Here is a 23,115-nt window from a genome sequence, read left to right as displayed (position 1 = left end):
ACAACTCGGAGGCCGCCCTGTTTTTGTTTTGTGCTGTTATTTACCTCATGTCACTTGTGTGATTTTTTACTGTTTTGTCTTTTTTTTCTCGTTTTGTTGGTCTGGAACAATCCACTGTCCAATTGTTCAGAGAGCTCTCTAATCCAGCCTTAGATCTGAGTCGTGCAGCACAGCCTAATAGGATCTTAGTATTAACCCTGATGACAATACTGCCAGCTGTCGCAGAGCCCCCTGCTGGCCACCAGGAGGAACGTATTGGGGGGAGAGAGGGGTGGGGGTGTAGAGGGACAGGCGGGGAGGTGACTGACAGAGGGACAGAGACAGAGAGCGTGACTGTGTGATGCTCATAGTCTCGTGGAATAACCAAGGAAGCAGGTTCGAAGAGAAACTCCTGAAGTGCTTTACTTTTGGACGACTACCTCTTTAATTTTACTTTTCACCCCCCACGATAACCAAATCCCAACCTTTTAAAATATTTTTTTCTTTCTGGGTTGTTTCTTTTCTCACAATCTCACCTGCTCCTTCATCAGTCTGCATCATCTGTACTGCCTCATCTGCTGCATCCACGCGCTGCTGTTTCTTCCGGTGCGGTGGCGGCTGTCGGCTCTCTGCTGGTTCTATATGGCTGAATAGGTGGTGCAGGGGGTGGTTTTCTCTCAGGGGGGTTGCAAAGTTGCAGTCAGGACCAGGACAAGCAGCAGCAGCAGGAGGAGGAGGAGGAGGTAGTGGTGGAGGATGGCGGTGGCTCTGGATGAAGTGTGGGGGCGGGTGAAGAATGTCTGCAAGCAGAATGGACTGCTCATCCTGTCTGTGCTGGCCGTGGTCATTGGCTGCCTGCTGGGCTTCTTTCTCAGAGGCAAGCAGCTCTCCGAGCAGGTCAGTTGGTAAAATGCCCCCCCACCCCTACCCACATACATACTACCCACCTGCCTGTCTGCCTCCTCCCCTCCCCGACTCAAGTATCCAAGTGCGACCCCCCGTCTCCCTCCTAAATACCAAGATGGATTCAGACACCACAGTTCCTAATACAAGAGATTATTTGATTCCTTGTTCTCTGCCTTCTCCATCTTTAGCTCTGCTCCATGCACTTAACACTGACATTTTCACAATCAAACACCCCCCCCCCCCCCCCCCCCCCCCCCCCCCCACACACACACACACACACACACACATGAACACATGAACTACCATCTCTGTGAGGGCATTGTATTGACTCACACTCAGGCTCAGCCAGAACAGGTAACATGCCTTCACCCAGCCTTTAGCCTAACCTTAACCTATGATTATCACTTAACCCCAAAGCCAAATCTTAAATCCCAAATTAATATTTTTTCTTGATTTTGGTAGTTAGATAGTTATATAATATTTTCACTCAACCTGTCTAAACCATCTACTAAAATATAGGTTTCATCACCAAAACCATCCCCAGTAGGACCAAAAAGTGAATGATGGAGTGAACAGTGGCTTGTGATTTGGACTGAAATGAGGGGAGGATCTTGGAGGATCTTGTGCAATTTCACCTAGGTGACCAATACTAGGTTCCCTATTCTGTTCACAGTCTTATCACAAAAGCCTGTTGAAAATACAAGGATAAGAGGGCTATGTTTGATGACAGTGTAAGAAAACAACATGAAAGAGGTTGGCTATAGTTCAAACTCATCCGAAAGCCAGTTCATCTGCCTCATCGTTCACATAGCAATGGCAAAAGACACCCCTGGGTACAGGGCAATAGTTTTTTTGGTGGGTTTGGTCATGTTTTTTTGTTTTTTTAATTTATTTGAAACAGTATAGTCTCATCAGTTACTCGGATTGCATATACAACCTCTGAGCTAGACTCTGTGTATCCATGGAGAGGGATTGCCAGTTGTAAGATTAGTTGTCAATCACAGAGACATCCAGTCAACAACATACTCTTGTGCTATATAATTCACACTGAGTGAATGGGAAGGAGAATTAGATTATTGGAACTGAGGAAAAGAGGTTTGGTGCTAAGAGGTTTCTACGGCAACTGCATGATTATTTCCCTAACCATGCTGGTTTGGTAGTAGCTGAAAGTAATGGAAAGAAAGATTGCTCCATTGATTTCTCTAGCAATTATAAGCTGGAACTGCTGAGAGAGCATAGGCTATGACAAAGAAAAGCTTTTGCAGTAGGGTTGCCTGGATTAAAACTTGGATGATGACATTTTTCCCATTTGAGGTGATGGGTCCATGTGTGCTTTTATATGCATGGTGTAAGATGTGTGTGTGGATTGCCTAATAATTTAGCACACATGAGCTGTCAAAAGAATTACCAGCACGAGACAATGTCAGGTGTGTGGCTTCATGCAGATCCAATTGTTGCGTAAGATGACAGTAACTTTCATCTGTTTTATATGGAGCACACATCTCTTTTAAGAGGTCAGTGAGCATGTGAGCAAACTCGTAATAATATAAGTGGAAAATCCTTGCTGCTGACAGTTGCTGGTGGAGCTCAGAGCACAGTGTGAAAAAAAGACTAAACCACTTCATCCTCCCATATGGCCTGGTTAAGATACTGCAGGCAATAGCCTATGTGCAGATGCATGTGCAAGAAGACATAGCTAAGTGCTTGGAAATGCAGGTCCATTCCCTATATTCATCAGGAGCTACTGAGTTGAATTAATCAAAATGAACTGGCAAAGTGGCTCATGTTAGTTCATATTTTCCTGTCATTCCATTGTAAGGCACACACAAAAATGACAATTAAAAAAGCAATCATTAACACACCACTGGCAGCAAATACTGTATGTGTCTGCTTTCTTAAATTTTTAATCTGTTCATTTGATGGAGACACAGCGAGACACTCTCACAACAGCAAGTCTGGTCTCAAATTGACTCACCTTGTCAATGAGATCAGTGGATCTGAAGAAAACAAAGGAAATGATCCTAAACCCACAGCCGAAAGAGTAGTACAGCTTTTATATGGCTACCTGTTATCCTGTGCAGACATTTTCTCTGAATATCAAATTTAACGTTAGCAAAGCCTGTATGTTCTGTATGTGAGCTAAAGAATTAGCATTTGGTAGCTCTACAAGTAGCCTATACTTGTCTGTGACAGTGGCATCTCAGAGAATTGCAGACTATCCCTTTAAATGTGAATTCAAATGGTTAATGTAGTCCTCAAAACTATGTTCTAAATTAGCAAATGTTCATATATTAACATCATAGAATTGTGGGAAATGCGCAGAAAAAAAAAATTCTGGGGAAGGGCTCTCATATGGACCCCCCACCCCCATACTATTGTTATGCCCTTGCCTTTAATGTCTATTTTTTCAGTGTTTATTGTCACTGACAATTCAAATTAAACCAAAGAAAGATTGTCTGTGTTTTAGTGTCACTGCATAGCCTAACTGTAATTTGAGATTTTACTTGGTATCAGATCAGAATGAAAATCAGTGGTATCCCGCATCACTAATTCATGCTCCTCTGATCAACAGGCTATACAATCTGCCCACACTGAGCCTGCCAGGGTTTACTCCTTCAGCAGGAGGAACAGAAGAGTATTAGCTTAAGGAGCAACACACACTTGGAAGAACCTTAAAATCACTTAATGGCTCCCAGTCTTTTATTTTTATTGATTAAACGTACAGTAGGTCATACATGGAGTGCACTCCAATCAATAATTCTGTTGTATGTGGAAATACTCAAAAAAAAGCATTTAGCAGTTGGCGTAGTGATGAGCATTGTAGTGGATTTGACTGTTACTGTGTGGCAGCTGGTAGGGTGAAGGTGGAGGCAGGGGTGAGGACAGCTAAGCTCGCACATGAATACAAGGCGAAAACAAGAATTTAGGAAGCAGGTGTGTGAGTGTGTGCATTTATACAAAGCCTGTGGGGAATGTGTTAGTCTTGAAGAAATTTACATCACTAAATGACAGGAAGATGCAATAAATCAGACTGACACAGTTGTCGTATTCCTCTGGGTTGGTTCACAGTCACAGTGGGGAGCTCAAATACTGTCGACAAATGTGACTCTGACGAATGATTGTTATTCCGCAGCTTCCCAATCAATCAGCAACAGAAAAGATAATTATACCCTGTATGATGACTAATTTTTGTGCCTTGTCTCTGACAGTGGTAGTACTGCCATCCTCAACTTTGGCTGTCACTTGCTTCCTCACTCTGTCATTTAAATTAATATCACCTTGAAAACAGAAATCAGAAAAAGCACTCATTCATTTCACAACAAAAGCAGTGAGAGGTTGTGTTCGCAGTGGTGCACTCACTCTGCTACCAAACCACTGCATCATTGATGTAGGTTGATCATTAAACTTATGTAGATCATTATTACAGTAATGTTGGCACAAGCCTCTCAATTAGTGAGTTACTTGCAAACTGGGCATCCAGTTTCCAGTGTGTGTTGCACTTATATCAATATTGTGGATGTTATATTCAATCTAGCTTTATCTTTTCATCTGCCCATTTAAACAATTTTTGAATGAGGTGGTAAATAGGGATCTATATAGTTTTCAGAGGATAATGGCCACGGTGTGAATATGGTCCATAATTGAATTTCCAGAGTCATCCAGAGACCGTTTTGACAGTCAAGACAACTGAGGGGAATACACATTGCAACATAAGGATATGCATCACCAGCTTTGATTTCATGCCCCTAAAATAGTTTTATTTTCATCCTTCCTCAGTCCCTGATTAGTATTGAAATACAAAAGCAATGGCACACTAATAAATGTCTCAGCAAGACAGTAAATTACAGCTCTGTAACTAATCAAAAGACCTACGTATATCTATTTTTCAGTCCAGTCAGATGGTTTTTAGGGAATAGAAGGCAGCGCAATAATATCAGAATTTGTTAATCATGGCTGCATCACTGTATGAAATTTCACCTTAAGCATTTATATGGATATCTGCACACAAATGGCATATACTGGAGATATGCCAGCACATGGACGTAGTGTGTGTGTGTGTGTGTGTGTGTGTGTGTGTGTGTGTGTGTGTGTGTGTGTGTGTGTGTGTGTGTGTGCCTGCTGTCCTTCATGCACGCAGTAGAATACCCCCCCCCCCCCCCACACACACACACACACACATACATGCACACACACACTCTGAATGCCATGAAAAGACAAAACATAATAAAGTACCCAGAGCCCACACACACGCACACACATCCACACACTCAGCCATTTAGCCTAAAAGCGCCCGCACTCAGAAACAGAGGCAAAAAGCTTTTATTGCTTCATCATCTCCCTGCACAGATGTGCTATGCTTAAATTTATTTTTTATTTCCAACTCTTTGACTTTGTTTTGTTTTTCCACAGGCTCTTTTCCCTTGTGGTATACCGTTATCCTAATATACTGTGTTTTACTTTGTGTTTTTGAATTGGTTATCACTCACAGACATTGCGCCCACTCATTCACTTTGTATCCACTCTTTTTTCAAATGTCTTAGATTTACAAAGACAAATCCTTTGTCCAAAACATTCATGTGTTTTTTATTAGGGCCACGGGCAATCGCACCGACATTTTCTAGTTATTATTATTTCTGTCATTCATTAGTGCGTCTCTTTGCATGGATAGGGGGACAGCTCTCCATTCCGACACACCTCCACTTCGACACCCCGCTGTTCCGAAACACCCCCACTTCGAAACACCGCTGTTAGGTTTCGAAAAGGCGGGATAGAGCCTACACAGTATTTCCAGGTTAATTCGTCAAAGGAGCTATTTATTAGTTTTCTTGCTTGCAGTGTGAGGCACCAAAGCCCATTTCTTATAGAGTTGTGTTCAGTGGTGTGAAGAGAAATACCAGTTTAAACCTTGGTTTTGCCTTTAGGGTATTTATTTAGCTTCTTTTCTTCAATTCAGGTTAGCATGCTCACCAGCTAGCTCTTCTTCTCGTCTTATCACTCTGTGGTACCAAAAGTCACTGTCACATTTGGTTGGCACAGTAGTAGGTATACTATAACCTTATTTGAACAGAGAATTTCTCACAGCCATAGTAATTGTTACCGCAGCAAAGGGGGAATGATGTAACAGATTTTTTTCCCTTGACCTTCACATAACATTCACAATGTGTTTATTCTTGTAACCATGACACTAAAGGTCCCCTATAAGAAGTACCTTACTTATTTCACACACCGTACTTTTTTTCTATCAACGTTGTCCTACAGTAGTCACCTTAACGACAAAGGCCCAATACCCCTAACAGTCTATAGGAGAGGTTTTCCACTTAAAACGTTTGCTCCCATTTGGCCTTGACTTGCAAAATATATATATATATATATTGCATATATTTTTTTTTTTTTATTTTTACCACATGCTGATCAACTAAACTCAGCTGGAGATGGAGAGAAGGAATACCAAAGAGAAACATTTAGTGGGTTCACTGGGTTGCCATACTAAAAAAAACAATAGCGCTGGGCTAGTTACTGAAAATAATTAAATAGTTTGGTTACAGTACAGTTTCTATTTACTTCTTTCAAGAAGTAATTAATAGATGGATATTTATTTTAGCCTCTACAGGACTTCAGGATGAGGCTATAGTATAGTGGCTGAAAAGTTTTTAACACCTGCACATCCACGGCAGCTCATCACCACTGCATTCTTGTCCTGTATCTCCAGAAGAGAAAAGTAATGTCTGTATCTTTAATTGACCAAGTCAGGCGATCAATGACCATGAATCGTATAATCCTCTGAAGTTGTCATGTTTTTAAACAGACTAATAGTAACTGCATTATTTAATTTGCAAATGAGTTACACTACCTGTTACTGCAAAGAGTAGTTGAATTACAGTAATGTGTTGGTCCCAGCACTGACAGACATGAAAGTAACAGACTAAAATGTGCACAGTGATGATACAGGATAATGACAAATAACTAATCAGTAGACTCAAGTCAACTTTTGAATCTCAAATCTCAAAATTGTCTACTAAATTCAATGTTTAATAACCATCATGCCCTAAAATTATAACATTGTACATTAGTATTATACATAAAGTACAAAGCTAATTCAATGGAGTGTTTTTTAAAGTACCCATCTGTTTTATTACTGTGTTCAAACCTAGAAACTGATTGATCAAGGGTCACAGCATCTGGGACTTGGCAGTGTCACGTGGTGAATACAACAATGCACAAGCCCTTATTATGGAGATTTCTTTTCTATTTTTTAATAAAACGTACATTCTGTCTCTGCACTTCTAATAGTATGATTTCTTTTGTGAAGATAATTAGATGAGTTGATGTAAGGAGACAGTTAACAATATGGCAGCCAGGAAGCAGTAAGAGCCTGTCAGTCAAACAGGCCACCCATTTGGACCAGAACAGAATATTTCCACAATTATTGATATTATAATAATGATGAACAAACCTGAGCATTGTGATTGTGAGCATGTTAGTATTCTGATGATACGCTTCAGCTCAGAGCACCTCTCTGCCAGAAGTAGAAAGAAGTGAGAAATATTTGAAACTCCATCAGAACAACGAAGCAACATAAATGCTAACAGCAGGGAGTTGGTGCCAGATGACCTGACACATCTGGATGTCTCATAGCTTTTCAGCAGGCCTTTTTACGTGTAGCAAGGTCCATGCTATACATACTGTACTGTAAGAGATGAAAGGTCAATTGAAAAACTTTTCTCAGTGTGTTCTGTTTTCTTTTCTTGACTAAACTTTAGCTGCAGTGCTGCAGAGCTTCACCTTTTCTCACACCTGTCACGGTCTGATTTCAAATTTTGTCCAATATTTGCGGTTTATGATTGCGTAGGTTGACGACTGATATCTGATGCAGTTCCTTTAGCCTGCCGTGGCTGCCTATGACATTAATATAACAGCATGTTGCCTGTCACCCTACTTTGAGAAACACTTGCATAATGTAATTTGCTTGTGGTGTTAAATTTGTGGAACTGTGTTTTTCTCTTCACACCTGCAGGAAGTGAAGTACTTCCAGTTTCCTGGAGAGCTGCTAATGAGGATGTTGAAAATGTTAATTTTGCCCCTTGTTGTATCCAGGTAAGAGCAACACAGCAACACACACACACACACACACACACACACACACACACACACACACACACACACACACACTCAACATAAATAATTATGGGCCCTCTGTGCCAAATGCCACAATTGATAAAAGATTTTCGTAATTATATGGGTTGATGTTGATGTTCAGTGCACGGAAATGTTGGTGGTGGTTTTTAGAAGAGAATTATAGGGATGAGGATAAAACACAACACATATGTGCTTGTATTACCCATACTGATGTCCATGTTACCTTTATGCTGAAAAGAACCACATCAATCAAAACTGAACTGAACTGTGATTGAGGGGACATTGTTGCAGTGCAGTGTGTGTTCTGCTGTCATATGCCGCACTATCATTTTGCAGGTAGCACACTGCTGTCTCGACCTGTGATATCGACGTTGCTTTGAAAATGTACTGTGTGAGCAATTATGGCTGCTGACCCCACATGTACCATCACACAATTTGACCGGCCGGGGAGCTTTGAATGTTCAGCTCAGAGCATGGAGACTGCATCAGAATGAGCTGTTGCAGGTTCAGATAGAATCGATTATGAGTGTTTACTCTCACATCTCCACACAATCATGTGGGAAAGAGCTGTATTGCTGTGTGTAGTCCAGGGAATGGACTGCATGAAATATCTGAAATGACAGCGGCACTGTATCCCACCCCTCTGGGTCAATTTTGTTCTTTGTTCTTTGTTCTTTGTTGCGGCTGCATCTGCATCAGGCTTCTTTTGATTTTTGCCTTTTGTCCCTTCTCTTATCCATCTGGCCAATCAGATATCCTCAAAGAACACCTGTTTGTTGATTTACTGTCAGTAGCTGCAGTGAAGGATTTAGCTTTGTTCAACACCTCAGTATTCATAAACAATTTAAATAATGCTTTGTTATTTCAATGCCTCTCAGAGGATACAGGAAATTACAGTTTTATGTGTATTAAAGCCTTAAATAACATGGCTGCTCCCAATCCTTTACTTGCGACATAAAGAGCACATGTAAGACAAGAAACGGGGCAAAGGGTTTAATATGAGTGAAATGGAATAAAAGATAGATATATACTACATTTAAATAAAACAAATTAAACAGGACAATGGGAGTAATTCTAGAGTTACAGTGCAGAGCATGATATGAATGAATAGTCCCAAATTTAATTTAAAAGCCGAGGCACACAAAAATGTTTAAGCCTAAAATTTGAAAAGAACTGAGAATTGTTTCTTGGGACTTTGTTCCAGATAGACGCATCTAGTCATATAGTTTTTCCTCTCACAGTTTAAAATCATTTCATTTTCAGCCTCATACATTCTTTGTGCACAGCCTTCAGCGCTCTGGCTGTGTGTCTGCATTGTGTAGATGAAAGCGAAACTTAGATGAGACTGTGCTGATTTCACATCAAACTATCAAGGATTAAAGGTTCATGTTCATAAAGGAGTAAACCTGATGAACCTTTTATAGCTCTGGATGAGTTCTTAGAAGGGCATGGGGTGACACATTCTCCAATTTGACTATTTTAGGCCCAAAGCTCTTAGTTGCCTGCATGAGATCAGTGATGTCCAACACACACAAAAAAACTCCCAAAACAAATCATGCAAACGCACCGGTTACATGCAGGGTGCTTTGTGCAATAAGCTACTTACAATCTCTGCAACAGCAAAGACTGGATGAGAAGTTAATCCTCCCTTCCTCTCTCTGTATCTCTCTGTCTGTCTCTCTCTCTCTCTCTGTGTCTCTATCTGTTTCTGTGGTTTCCTTTGGTATTTTGTCCTTTTCTCTGTAGTTTGAGGCAAAGGGCGGGAAGAGTTTGCGTCTGTGATTTTACGCATGCTTGTTGTACATTCTCCCAGTTTTACAGATTCAGAGCAGGAGATCACCTCAGCACAGGTTCCCTGCCAATCGTGAGGCACGTGAAGGCAAGAGATGTTAATTACACATAATCTGAAACAGTGCATGCAGGCAGGGGGCCAAATGCAGTTCAACAAACTGCTACAGAACACGGCAATGTAAAAGCAATCATGGCAAACATTCAACACTCAGCATGGGCTCAGGCTGCTAAGAGCTCCTGTTGAATCTGCAACACACTCAATGTCCCTGGTGCCTGTCTGGTTCTTAATGAAGTCAATAATAGATAAGGAAGGTATAGAAGGCATTGCTAGTTACCTCACAGCTGTCATGTTCAGACCAATCACTATCTACCCACTCCCAACCACTATGCACAATATCTGCACATCTTTGCAGACGGCTGCAGACGTGCATGCCAATATCCAGCCAGAGACGCAAACAGACTCCCTCTCTCTCTGCCATGGCCACGGATGTCAGCAGAGAGTATCTAGATTGGGATGCACAGACTGGCTGGTTGACATGTCGCATGGTACAGTAGGGCTTATCTAGGGGTGAATATCCGCCCCAGCCCTATAGCCTGCCTGTCCCCATTTTTTCCGCTCCCAAGGCCATCTGCGCACTAGCCAAAGCGGAGACCAGATTATCCCATGAACGCGTCATGCAGAATCAATGGCCACTCCACTTACTGCCTCCGTATGTTCCACGTTTCTTTTATTTTACTGCATTGTAATTAAAATAAATAAATTAAATGGAGCAAATTCTGAAGAAAGAAAAACCTTGTTCATTCAGTATTATGCCCTTTCTAGTAGTAAAAGCCCCTGGAAGCTCTTGTTTGGCTGTGCTTTGGCTAGGATCTGAAGGTCAAAGGTGAAGAGCAGTTTTAATGATATGAAGCATCCGCACAAACATATGGCTGATCCGAACTGTATTCAGCATGATAATAGTAGCTTCTGCATTTGCGGGAAATCTCACCATGAGATGCAAATAAAGATCTCCAGCCAGCAGGCAGCAAAACGGTGCTGTCGTATGAGCACCTGTTCCCACATTCATGTTTGCATGTTCATTTGATCTTTAGTTTGTTCCCTGTCAGTCCCCTCCATGCCGAGCTCAGTTACTTGCAGTTAAAATAATAATAATCCACACAGAGGATGAGCAGTGCCAAACAAATGCGAGGGTCATTCGCATTTCTAAAGAAACCAGGGTAAACATCCCAGTATGTTTACCCTGGTTTCTTTAGAAATGCGAATCACGTGAAGCTTGGAAGCATTTTATGTTTAAATCTGATACTGCTGTAGGTGTTTGCTTCTCAGAAAAGGAATATGAACATACACGTTTGATTGAGAACCCTTAACACAGTGCACAACATCCCTGGGGGGTATGAATGTCTATTTCGTTTGTAACAGCAGTTCATGTCACCTGCTCAACCTGTTCTGGTTATCATACATCTGCTGTGCCTGGATGTCAGATTATAGTAACTCGTGGAGTGATGCCTGAAGCAATATTTGCCCTTCAAAGTCAGATTTTTTTTTTTCTGTTAACTGCCTGATTTCAGTTCTCGCACAGGAGCAGGCTGACTTTGTCTGGGTGGCTTATAATAAACCTTGATAACCAGAATACGAACATGGAGATAAAATGAACAGCAGTGATTCTCCTGAGATAGAACAAATGTGAAAAGTGAACAGAACTGAGGAGAGAGCTTCAAATGTAAGCCTTTGTGCTTTTCCAGGATGTCAGTGTGACTCATCAAGTCACATTGTGTCGGCTGAATTGTGGTGACGTCACAGTCGTGCAGATAATATGCGTGTCTCTCTTTCTTGATGCATCCTAATTTGTCCCAATGGATGACAGATACCGCAGTGAAGCCTGAGCTCATTTTGAATAATTTTTTTAAATGATATTTCAGTAGTCAGATCACATTCATTCATAAACCACGGTGCTCACTTGAGATCATTCAATTCAGAGAACTTGTTCAAAGGAGGGCAGATGAGCCAGAAAGAAAAAATTAATGTCTCTTGCTCACCAGCATTTTGATCTGTTTTTGTGTGGTGTGGCAGTCTAAGGCCTGAAATCTTACCTTTTTGAATTAGTAAATACTTACTACTCATTATTTTTATAGGATTTTAGAAGCAGTTACTAACAATAGGCTAAATGAGACTCAGTCATTATAGCACTGAATTTATCTCCCTATACCAGTTCTTCTTTGTGGCCTCTCTGTTTTAACAAACTTTGTTAGGTGTAAGGCATTTTGAGATAAAAGAAGTAAGCACACAAATTGATATCGAAGTTGGAAGTTTAGTGTGGTGAAGTAATGCAGAAAGTGGTTTATTTGTGAAGATTATCTTGCTGGATGATAATCCAGAGCCAACAGAAAAATCCCATTGTCTTTCAGTCGAGGAGATCAGAGTGAAGCTGTAACCTGTGGCCAGAGTCCAAAGTGGAGGAAGCATGTAGTCTATTTAGAAATGTTGGTTTTAATCAACCTCCTCTGTCTGTTAAGTAAAAACAGCTCCACACAAGAGCAGGTTTGAGACTGCAGACAGGTGTGAGGACCTGATGGTATTCTAAAAATATGTATTTGAAATACCCTAAAGTTAAAACCTTATGAACATTTTGATAGCACTAAAGTTAGATCAATTACATGTAGGCTATTATTGCATATTATTTCCACAGAAAACCATTTGTGACACCTGGCCAGACAAAAAATGGTTTACAAAATGTTTTCCAGCACAGGGAGAAAGAGGGATATTACACTTTCAGAACCAGAACCAGTGGCAACACAATTAAAACAGGCAGCTACAGAAGAGGTGAATTTTGTGGGGGAGAATAAAATGTGAGCAAATCCATGGTTGAAAAAGTGTGCCCTTCTGCCTGTTTGAAATGTGTCATATAAAGGTAATATAGACTATCATTTCAGGTTTTAGGAAATGAATGAAGAAATTATCCCTGGCTCAGTTAAAGCAGAAGTGAGTGATCCGGTCGTTTTCGCTAATGCTGCGTTCCAGGCAGGCTTTTGAAATCGTAAATTACAGCTTCAAGTCACAACTTACGACTTTGTAGCGTTCCAGGCAACCCACTCGTGTTTTTCCGACCTGTTTTACCGGTGAAAGTCACTATAACGGCCACTCGTAACTTCCGACCGGTGAACTCGTACCAGATCGAACTGGTACCACTTCACGGTCGGAAAAATACGAGTTTCCTTGAACGCACCATAACAGTCCTCGTCGCTACGTCACCACATTCACGGCGTTCCTTGGCTGCACACACAGCCCTGCATGCCGTTCTCTCTCCTCATTGGATAAAAACTGTAGGATACGATAAATGTTTTCTCTTCGGCTCAGAGCAGAGCAGAGTGACTGAGAGACCCGTGTTTCAGTCCAAACACTCTATGTAAGTGATTGCTGTCGGAAGATATAACTATTTAAGACTTATATTAACACAAATATATCACTCACTTCTGCTTTAAGCCACTGCTGGAATAGGCGCTTGTAAAATTGATCTATAGTGACGCGTTCCTGTCTTTTGTGTTTCCTTTGTGGTGATGGAAGCAGACTGGAAGCCAATGGGATTTTTTTTTAAAGAATGGCTGAATGAAGATATGATGTGTGGGATATTCTGATCTTAAATACATTTAATATTCAATTGAGTTCCTTTGTTGTTTATAAGCAGCTTGGGAAAATGTCAACTGTCAGCCATTGTTAGCTGTTAGCTTGCGTGGGCAGTTTACCAACTAGCTAGGTGAAAAGTCACAGCATACATACCAAATATCTCACAAAGACAATCTGATTAGTTCAAGTGCCAGTCTCTGAGAGGACTGGACCTGTATGTTTCAACATGCCCTGCTCAAGAGACTGGTGCGTGCTGCATAGTCCCTGATAAAAGCTAATAGACTTGATTTATATGTGTAAAATTTCAACACAGAGCAATACACATATGTAACACAATGTAACATATTGAGTCTCTATGACATATAAATGCATTCAAGATAGAAGCATTTAAATTTTGTATATGAAACCTATTAGAAACTGATTGAATGTATTGACATATGTCTAGCTGATATGGATGAATGTCTATGCATATGCTAATATTAGCTATACTTTAACAGCAGTAAAAACAGTAAACAGCTTTTTCCAAAAATAGTGACATGATTAATTCAGTATTTCATATGTTACTATAGGTTACTGAAGTTATTCATATGTGTGTATGCAATAATAGTGAATCCCCTTAAAGGTGAAATAAATGGCAGCATTGTTGTTCATAAAGGGACATATTTGTCATTTATATTACATGTCTACATGGTTATTAAGAGTTATGTAATAACATAACATTGTTATCACATATACAAAGTGTTGTGCATCTTAGTCAAAATGACTGGTGGATTTGCTTCTGCCTTTTCCGGGAAGCAGAAACTTGGCATCTGACGCAGATGTCTGCTTGATGTCACTGGTCAGCTCAGCAGGTCAGGCAGTGGAGTCAGATGAACAAGAGGTTTATAGAGAATTGGTTTTCTTAATCTCAGCATACAGAGAGACAGATAAACACATAGCGGTGTACAGCAGGGCAGCGAGAACCTTTCCCTCCTGACTCACCCCAGCGGCCGTAAAAAAAACCCCACTGAATATTTCTTTTAATCATGGTGTCTGTTTTAGTACTCCTTCAGTTCACCTTGACTTATGCTCCCACTTCTCCATAAGACTTCACAGCATACTGTACCAGTCATAACACATGCAATAACATCGACCAGCCCTGACCTCCATGTGTGATCCCTGTCTTGAATTGACTTTCTGGCAGTGAGAGGTACAGTGTTCATGTCAACAGGGTGACAAGTGTGTCATCGACACACTGCCACACTGAAATGATTGGATTCGCTGAGTGAACACAAGTGATTATTGATAGAGTGAGCAGCACCCAATTTCTCCACGCAAACAAATCTCAGATTGTCAGTCCTCTGAGGCTAATGGTTGCCTTTATATGTGTTGGCAGACGACTAATTTGAAAAGACCTTGAAAGCAAAGCACTTCATAGAATGAGGGAGGAACCATTATTCCATCATTATAGTTCATTTATTATTCATTCCACGTTGCAACCAAGTAAGAATGTCCTGAATTCCTAGTATGTATTTTTTGTCATTAATATTCTCTTTTACTTTTCATACCTGTTGTTAGCTTGGTTGAAACCCCTTCTTCTCACCTATAGAGTCAGTATATTAAATAGTATAGCTGTGGTTAGAGAGTGATGTCTAGAGACTGTATCTGATGATCAAACAGTGAAGCTGCCATCAAATGGATCTTTGATGTTGCCTTTTCTGACCTGAGTTGCCACGTTGTCACTACTACAGTACATACCACGGATGCCATGGATAACTCCTCTCCAAGGAGCCTGGGCCTTCTCTTTTTCATCTGGACACGGGATTACTGTAATGCTCTGGCTCAGCGAAGGTGCAGCAGGCACTGTAAGCTCCATATGGTCCAAAAATCTTGTGACAGATCTACTATCCATGTTCTTGAAACGTCACGATGGCAGAGCTACATGACAGCCGACACACTGTAATCCCACCTTGACTTGGAAGGTCAGAGATCTCAGTGCAGTATCAAGAGTCTAGTTCTACAATTCAGTAATAGGGAGAGTAGAAGCAAAGCTTAGGTGTATTGAAAGTTATTTCTCTGTATGAGCTCCACTGGTTTTCAACCTGAAAGTCAGATTATGTATAGTCTGGAGCCCTGACCCAAGCACTTTTACGACAACACGCACTAGAGTTCATGGGAAATGCAGCCTTCATTCTGGCAAAACACTACAGCTTTTGTCCACAGGGGTCGCCAATATCGACACAAAATGAAAGTTCTTTGTATGGGCTTTAAAGAGACGGGAAAGATGTTTCAGAGGCCAGTGAAATAAAAAAAATAGGGCATTTTGTAGTGATGCACCCAGAGAGTTTATCACTCCGCTCTGCAATTCCTCTCATCTCTGCAGAGCATTTTAGTATCTTTCAGCCAGTTGTTTTGGTTTTCTAGCCTCTTTACATTCAATCCCACCACTCTCATGGTCATTTCTGGCAACAGCAGCAGCTCTGAAAACGAACCACCGCACCTTCTCTACCTGCACAACTGTTAACAACAGAGAGACAAGTAGCAGCTGCCTGCTGAACATGGTGGGATATTTAGCTGCTAAAGAGCCAGAAATATCTGTCAGGAAAAACACAGCTCAACATCAAGTTAGGCTCAGCATCAATGCTAATGTTGCTTACAGAGAAAAAATCCGCACACCATGATTTTCTCTTTTTGCATTTACTCCTCGTTTATCCAGCACCCATCCCAATTGGGCCTACGATGTGCGTGTCTCTCTCTCTTTAATGTTGCTTACAGCACATCACCCCCACCCTCAAACAGCTGCACTGGCTCCCCATCAAATATTGAATAACCTTCAAACTCCTCATCCTCACCTACAAATCCCTGCATGCATTGGCCCTTAACCGTCCTCCTTCATGTTCACCATCCCTCACGGAACCTGCGGTCTGCCAACCTGGGTCTCCTCGCCATCCCCCGCACAAGCAGGCGCACCTTTGGGAGCAGGGCCTTCAGTGTGGCAGCTCCCACTCTGTGGAACTCACTCCCACTACATCTCCGCCAAGCCCAAACCCTGGAATCCTTCAAATCCCTGTTGAAGAGGCACCTGTTCTCTCAGGCCTTCGCCTGTCTTTGTCTTGTCTTGTGTCATTGTTAAGCGTCCTTCTTGTGTCTTGTGTCATTGTTAAGCGTCCTTCTTGTGTCTTGTGTTATTGTTAAGCATCCTTCTTGTGTCTTGTGTTATTGTTAAAGGTTATAGCTACAACTTTTTCCATCAAAAGGATACATTTTTCAAAAAATAATGCATCCACGGAATGTCTAGAGGGGTGCAGAATAAAAGTATAAATTTTACTGAATTTTTTTTCAATAGTATATACATAATTGTTGAAATGTAAATTTTGGCGGGTCCGAAATATGTAAATATTTACATCTGGTTACGTTGGCAACGTCAGCATGGAATGATCTCTGTGGCAACAGCATTAGAACGTTGATGTCATGTGTCTACTGCTGTAACTGGTAAAGGTGCGTTCACACCGGACTTTTTATTTTTGTCGCTGTCGCTCGTATCGCTCCAAAAAAAACGCCCCGTCGCTCAGCTGCAGACGCTCGTCAATTTGTCACAGAGCCACAGACTCGCATTTTCGCTTTGATGACGTCACGTTCACTGCCATGTGTCTCTGTTTACACCGGCACCACCGGCATTACGGCAGCCAATCAGAGCTGAGCGACGAGCGATTGACGGCCGGAGAGTTGGGATTTCTCATCTCGAGAAACGCTGTCGCTCCGAGCCCCAGCGTTTTTTCGTCTGGGTGATAAAACGCTCCATCGCTCGTTTGCATTGACTTAACATGTAAACTCATCGCTCGTTCGAAAAACAAAAGGTCCGGTGTGAACGCAGCTTAAAGGTGCGTTCACACCGGACCTTTTGTTTTTAGAACGTTCAGCGTTTTTTCGCTGAAGTCGCTCCCGTCGCTCGAGATGAGAAATCCCAACTCTCCGGCCGTCAGTCGCTCGTCGCTCAGCGCTGATTGGCTGCCGTAATCCCGGTGGTGCCGGTGTAAACAGAGACACATGGCAGTGGGCATGACGTCATCAAAGCGAAAATGCGAGTCTGTGGCTCTGTGCCAAATTGACGAGCGTCTGCAGCTGAGCGACGGGGCGTTTTTTTCGGAGCGATACGAGCGACAGCGACAAAAATAAAAGGTCCGGTGTGAACGCACCTTTACCAGTAAAACGGAAGGTTGGAGCGAGAGCAGGCAGTGTGAGTGGAACACCTACTGGCCAGGAGGAATTAAACTTGTAGCTATCACCTTTAAGCGTCCTTGGGTGTCTTGAAAGGTGCTATATAAATCGAAATTATTATTATTATTATTATTATTATTATTATTATTATATGCCTGCTAGATATAACAATAAGACACTTTGTGCTAGCTAGTTCAGCATATAAACATAGAAGTTGTTTGGTTTACAGGTTATAGTTTTGTTTTGTTTTGTTGTTGTTTTTCTTTGCTTGTTTTTTGCTTTTTTGCCTGAAGTGGCCAAAACAAATAATGATGCCATAAACTCAAATTGTTGGATGTAGCAAAGAGTGTAGCACTTTAAATTTCACAATGTATTTATGCACATAAATACACATGTCATATTAGACATGACGTGAAATTATGTCCAGAAACAGTTTGATCAAATTCACTCCAAAAGTGCTGGCTGCAAAGTGACAGTGTTTTATCTTTCCTGACTGTATGCTTATATTTTCCATCAGTAGGTGAGTGGGATTCAGAAACACAGCACATGTATGAATATTCATATTTGTCCACCTTCACCTTCATTTATCCCACACAGTGGAATAAAATTCAGAACACAAAACCAGCCTGCTGTGCCTATCAGCCTTAAGCAGAGGTAACAAAATAAATGTGAAAACTTCTGAATAATATCAGAGTGAATCAGGAACTCATTTGAATAATCTTGCTGGAGATAAAAGAAACAGTTTGGCAGTTTGATAAAATTGCTGTTTAAATGAAGTAAAGCAAATTATCTGTGAGAATTGCTATATTCTGATGTTTTTATCACTTTCTCTCTGAAGTTTTCATCAGTTTCGTTGCCACTGCCACCTCGCGAGAAAGTATCACATCAAAAACTAAAGATAAGACAGGGCTTGTGGATTGTTCACAACCAAAAAATACAACATTTGACTGTGATATTATTATCAGATTTAAATGCACAGAGTAGGGATGAGGAGAAGGTCATGTGGTAAATCCCTGGAATAACAAATGTAATTTTTTTCCCTCTTTGATCTCCTGGCTGCAGTTTCTAGTTTCCCAAAGAGCTGCAGTAGTTAAAAAAAAAAAAGTGCATTGATGTCAACTCTGTACCAAACATCTGGACAGACAATGTAAAACATTTTAGCTGAAGCTGTCTGCTGCTGCTGGGAAGACTGACATTTTGTTGTGCTTGACTTTCTACTTATGACATTCTGATTTTCCGGCCTGAGGTCCTCTAATCCCTGACCGGCACTGGACAAGCCCCTTAGTTGTTACTGCAGCAGCTGTGCCTGTCCCTACGTATAGAAGGAGTCAAGGTTTATTCACACAGACTTTGTTTCTTTCTGTTAATGTGATTCCAGTCACATCACAACTGTCAGTGTAAGCAACAGACAGGCAGTGCAGCACCTTTGGCTGTGTTTGATGAATGAGGAACAACAGAGTGGGCAGTATAATTACAACCTACACATCAGTCTAATTATTGCAGTCTATAACGGCTGTGATAAGAATTTTAATCTAATGACTGGTGATTATATTCTGGACAAACGTACATCATGGTGCAATTTATATCATCTTTCAGAGAAATAAAGCATTATAATCTACGCATGGCAGTGATCTGACACAGTAACTGAGCATCTGGGTTAAAGCACTCCACACAGACTTTCTTCTGTCACTGAAAACACTAGAAATATCTTCACCTTGAAGATCTTAAGGCCAAAGACACATTCCAGGTGTAGTGATAAGTGAGGTCAAATGTCAACTGATGTTGAAAGACATTGGGCCTCATTCACCAATATCTTAAATCTTAGATTAGATTAGATTCTTTATTAATTCGTTCTCAAGAAGGTTCTTAAGAAAAATCTACATCAGATTCATCAACTTAAATCGCAGAATTGTTCGCAGCTGTGTTCCTACATTGAAGAATGCCATCTCCTCGTAAATTGAGAGCACGTACCAGGTGATCCCAATTAACACAGGATTAGCATAAGTAACCGCCCCGTCAATGCCCATAAGACTGCAGGACCGTGCACACACAGAACCCACAGACGCTGAGCTAAGAAGGTCAAGTGAGAAAGAAAGTTGAAATGCCCAAATGAAAATCTGGGAGGGAGCACCAGATTACATAGCCTACGTAAAAATACCTTTAGTAGTGAAGTGATACTACTGCGGCAGGAATGAAATAAACAAACAAAAAAGCTTATATTTAGTAATATTTTTATGTTTATATTTAGTTATATTTAGTAGCGTCAGCAGTGGATGCAGCACATCGAGTTATTATCAGAGAGTCCGCACTCTCAGGTGTGCCATCATAAATATCATAATTTTCATCACATATGGGCAGTTGCTATTGGATGCCACGATGATAGTGGTGCAACGGAGCGTTGTTGATCCGTTCGGCATGTAGGCTAAGTGGTCTGCAGATCGGTTGATGAAAAAAAACAAAAAAACAGTTGTGTGTAGTAACTAAACTTACAGTAAGAAAATAAGAAAAAATAAAATACTTAGCTCGTATCACAATATATCACATATCACAACAACAAACACACATGTTGTTGTTTTTTATTTTTTAACTCTATAGCAGTTTCATTCTCATTTGAAGTAGAGTCAAATCTATCATTAAAATGATGTACTCTTTTCCCCTGGGAATAGCTGTAATGTTGGATTTTTGGTTTTTGGTAGCTACATGTACTACCCCTCCCCCCAAACATAATTGATATGAATGAAGTGTTTACAATGATTTGTAAAATAATTATTAAAAACATCATAAAACATAAGAAAATGATTCTAATTCAAATCATATAATATTATACAACTGTAGAACAGACAAAAATGTGCTAATCAATTCATTTTGCACAAGTGTCAGCTCTCAAATATGCGTAAGTAGCTATGCTCCTGAGTGTGCTAGATTTTGTTCTTGGCTAAGAACAAATCCTGGGTAAGAAAACATTCATGAATGCCACAATCTTTGTAAAAACGTTTTAAGTAGGCCTTAGGAACAAATTTGTTCTTAAGAATGAATTTCTTCTTCTTGTTCATGAATGAGGCCATCTGAACAGAAGGCTTTCAATAAAGCACAGGTCAGGGTGACCACTTGAGGGAATTGGGGAAAAAAATGCAACACTGTAAGTGAAGAATGAAGCATCCGTGTATGGAAATCTGTGAATGGAGTCACAGCTACTAGAAGTGTGAGCCAGTATGCACGTGGAGGTGAGAGATTTAGTCATGAACCTGGTTATGTTCATCTGTTCTGCTACAGTCAGTGCAGGATCATGCAACAAACCATTGGTGTGCGAATCTAGTTGTTGACATACCTGCCAGCGCAGGGCTTCACCTTATTTTCCATGTGTGGGAGGAGAAGTAGCAGCAATCACAGTAATAGCTGCAACATCTGTGATGCAGTGAAATCACCCCCTACTACACCAAACCAGATGTGACCAAGTTGCCATGTCTAGTGCCAACAGGAATTTGACCTGGAATACTGACGACACCTGATATTTTCTTTGTTGTAACTAAATCGTGTTGTCATGGCAACATCCATCTTTTTAAAAATACTATCATTCTGGTTGTGAGCGGAACCCATAGTCTTTTTTTTTTTTTTTTTGAGCGGAACCCATAGTCTGCTATTACCTTATTTTTTCTTTGACATCACTTCCAAATGTCCAATGTAAAGAGTCCAATGTCTGATGTTACAGTGACATCCACCACCTCTTCTCCGCCATGTTTGTTACTCTGGTGGAGAATATTTGTTCAACAACAACATTTGTAGTGAGGCCACAGATGCTTTTGAAAGAAGAAATTGCAGTTGACTCTATGACCCAAAAACACACCACTGGCCATTTCAGGACACTGCTGATTCTTTTCTTCTCATCCTACCGTTACACTGTTACACTGTGTTTGAGCTTTTGCTATTCCCCTGTAACTGTCACTCACAGTCACAGCTGCATTACAGTAAGTGGAATTTAATATTCAGGGGAATCTCGACACATTTACTCTTTCCCAGCAAATAATTGTGAATACAAGTGTGAGACATTTCTACAGCAGTTTCCATCAGTGCATTTTAGCTGTAAAATGTTTCTAGTTGTGCGGTTATTGCACCAGCTCCAGTCGAGTGTCTGTGTCCTTGTGGCTGCAGTGGAAAGTGAACATTTTAATAATCCTGTGGTTAACTCTAACTTTTTGAAATTAGGTTGTGCTGCTATCACTTTCCACCAGTTTCATACTAGCAGACACACTGGGGAAAATGAAACACTTTCAGATGATTCTCACTCCAGCTCCCACACACGCACATTTGCAATCCTTTGATCTCACTTTTTTGCAGCTGGCTGACAACATTCGATAATACATTTTTTTTTAAAGGCATAAGTACTGAAAAGTATCTCTTTCATGACAGTGACAGTCCTACAGGACACAGACATTTCAGAGCTGATAATGGAACAAATGTCAGGAGGACGAGGAGCACACACAGAGCAGGACTCAGCAGCTCCAGCCACTGCCAAGTCGAGCCAGATTACATTTTGGACACGGAGAAAATCTTGTCGCTCCAGCTCAAGAGACAGAGCAAAGAGCCCTCCAACTCAATCTCTCCTCCTGCTTTCACTTGCCTCTCTCTCCTGCTGCACCGTCGTTCCAACATCCTCCACACTTGCCACAAATGACATACGCCTGCACTTCTTATATTTTCTATACCAGCCATAAACAGTATGGAAGAAAAGCTCTTATTCCATATGACAACATACAGTGAATGTCAGCGTAATGGAAGTGAATTTCTCTACATGGGCACTGTGCAACACTCCCCATTTAAATGCAAATGATAGTCTTTGTTTCTAATGTTTATGATTTCCCTTGTTTATAGAAGACAAGGGAGGGTTGGTGGGTGGCTGGCAAATTGGCCAATTGGAAATTTGTTTCACACGTTCACTAAGCAACATTTCTCCTAAACTGGCAGAGGAGTTATGAAATTGCGTGTTACCTTTGATGCACATTTGTTTGTGTGTGTGTGTGTGCAATTGCATGAAGTTGTTCTCTCTCCTCATACAAGGAAACTGTAGAAGAGTCCGCTTCTAAACTGATGCAGGAGATAATTCTCTCTCTCACATCAATTTTTATCTCCCTATTTCTGTGTCTTCCTCTTTAGTTTGATGTCAGGGCTAGCCGCCCTAGACGCCAAGTGCTCCAGCCGTCTGGGCATCATGACCATCTCCTACTACCTCTGGACCACCTTTGTTGCCGTGGTAGTGGGCATCATCATGGTGTACATCATCCACCCAGGTGGAGCTGCGCAGAAGGAGGACTCTGAGGAGAGCAAGAAGCCCATGACCAGCTCTGCTGACGCTCTGCTGGACCTCATTCGGTAAGAGGCTGCCATGTTTTTCCTATACATCATCATCATTATCATCATCATTCCTATAGGGTAGGATAGGTGGCCATTGGCCAACATGTGACGTACGTGAGCAACATCACAACACT

General features: G+C 41.2%; 1 protein-coding gene across 1 annotated transcript in view; it reads left to right on the top strand.

Annotated features, from left to right (window-relative positions):
- Window positions 1-735: 735 nt before the first annotated feature.
- slc1a7a (solute carrier family 1 member 7a) overlaps window positions 736-23,115 on the top strand; it is a gene marked incomplete at both ends in the record, with an annotated part of 34,922 nt that continues 12,542 nt past the window's right edge. Inside the window, 3 exons of the mRNA XM_083991112.1 lie at window positions 736-876; window positions 7,901-7,980; window positions 22,784-22,999. Of these exons, the coding sequence (XP_083847238.1) occupies window positions 736-876; window positions 7,901-7,980; window positions 22,784-22,999 (437 nt within the window). The remainder of the gene's footprint in view (window positions 877-7,900; window positions 7,981-22,783; window positions 23,000-23,115) is intronic.

The sequence above is a fragment of the Trachurus trachurus genome (genome assembly GCF_905171665.1).
Source record: "Trachurus trachurus genome assembly, chromosome: 17".
NCBI classification, from domain to species: Eukaryota; Metazoa; Chordata; class Actinopteri; order Carangiformes; family Carangidae; genus Trachurus; species Trachurus trachurus.
The sequence above is the reverse complement of the archived record's forward strand: the minus strand, read 5'-3'. Positions and strand labels throughout refer to the sequence as shown.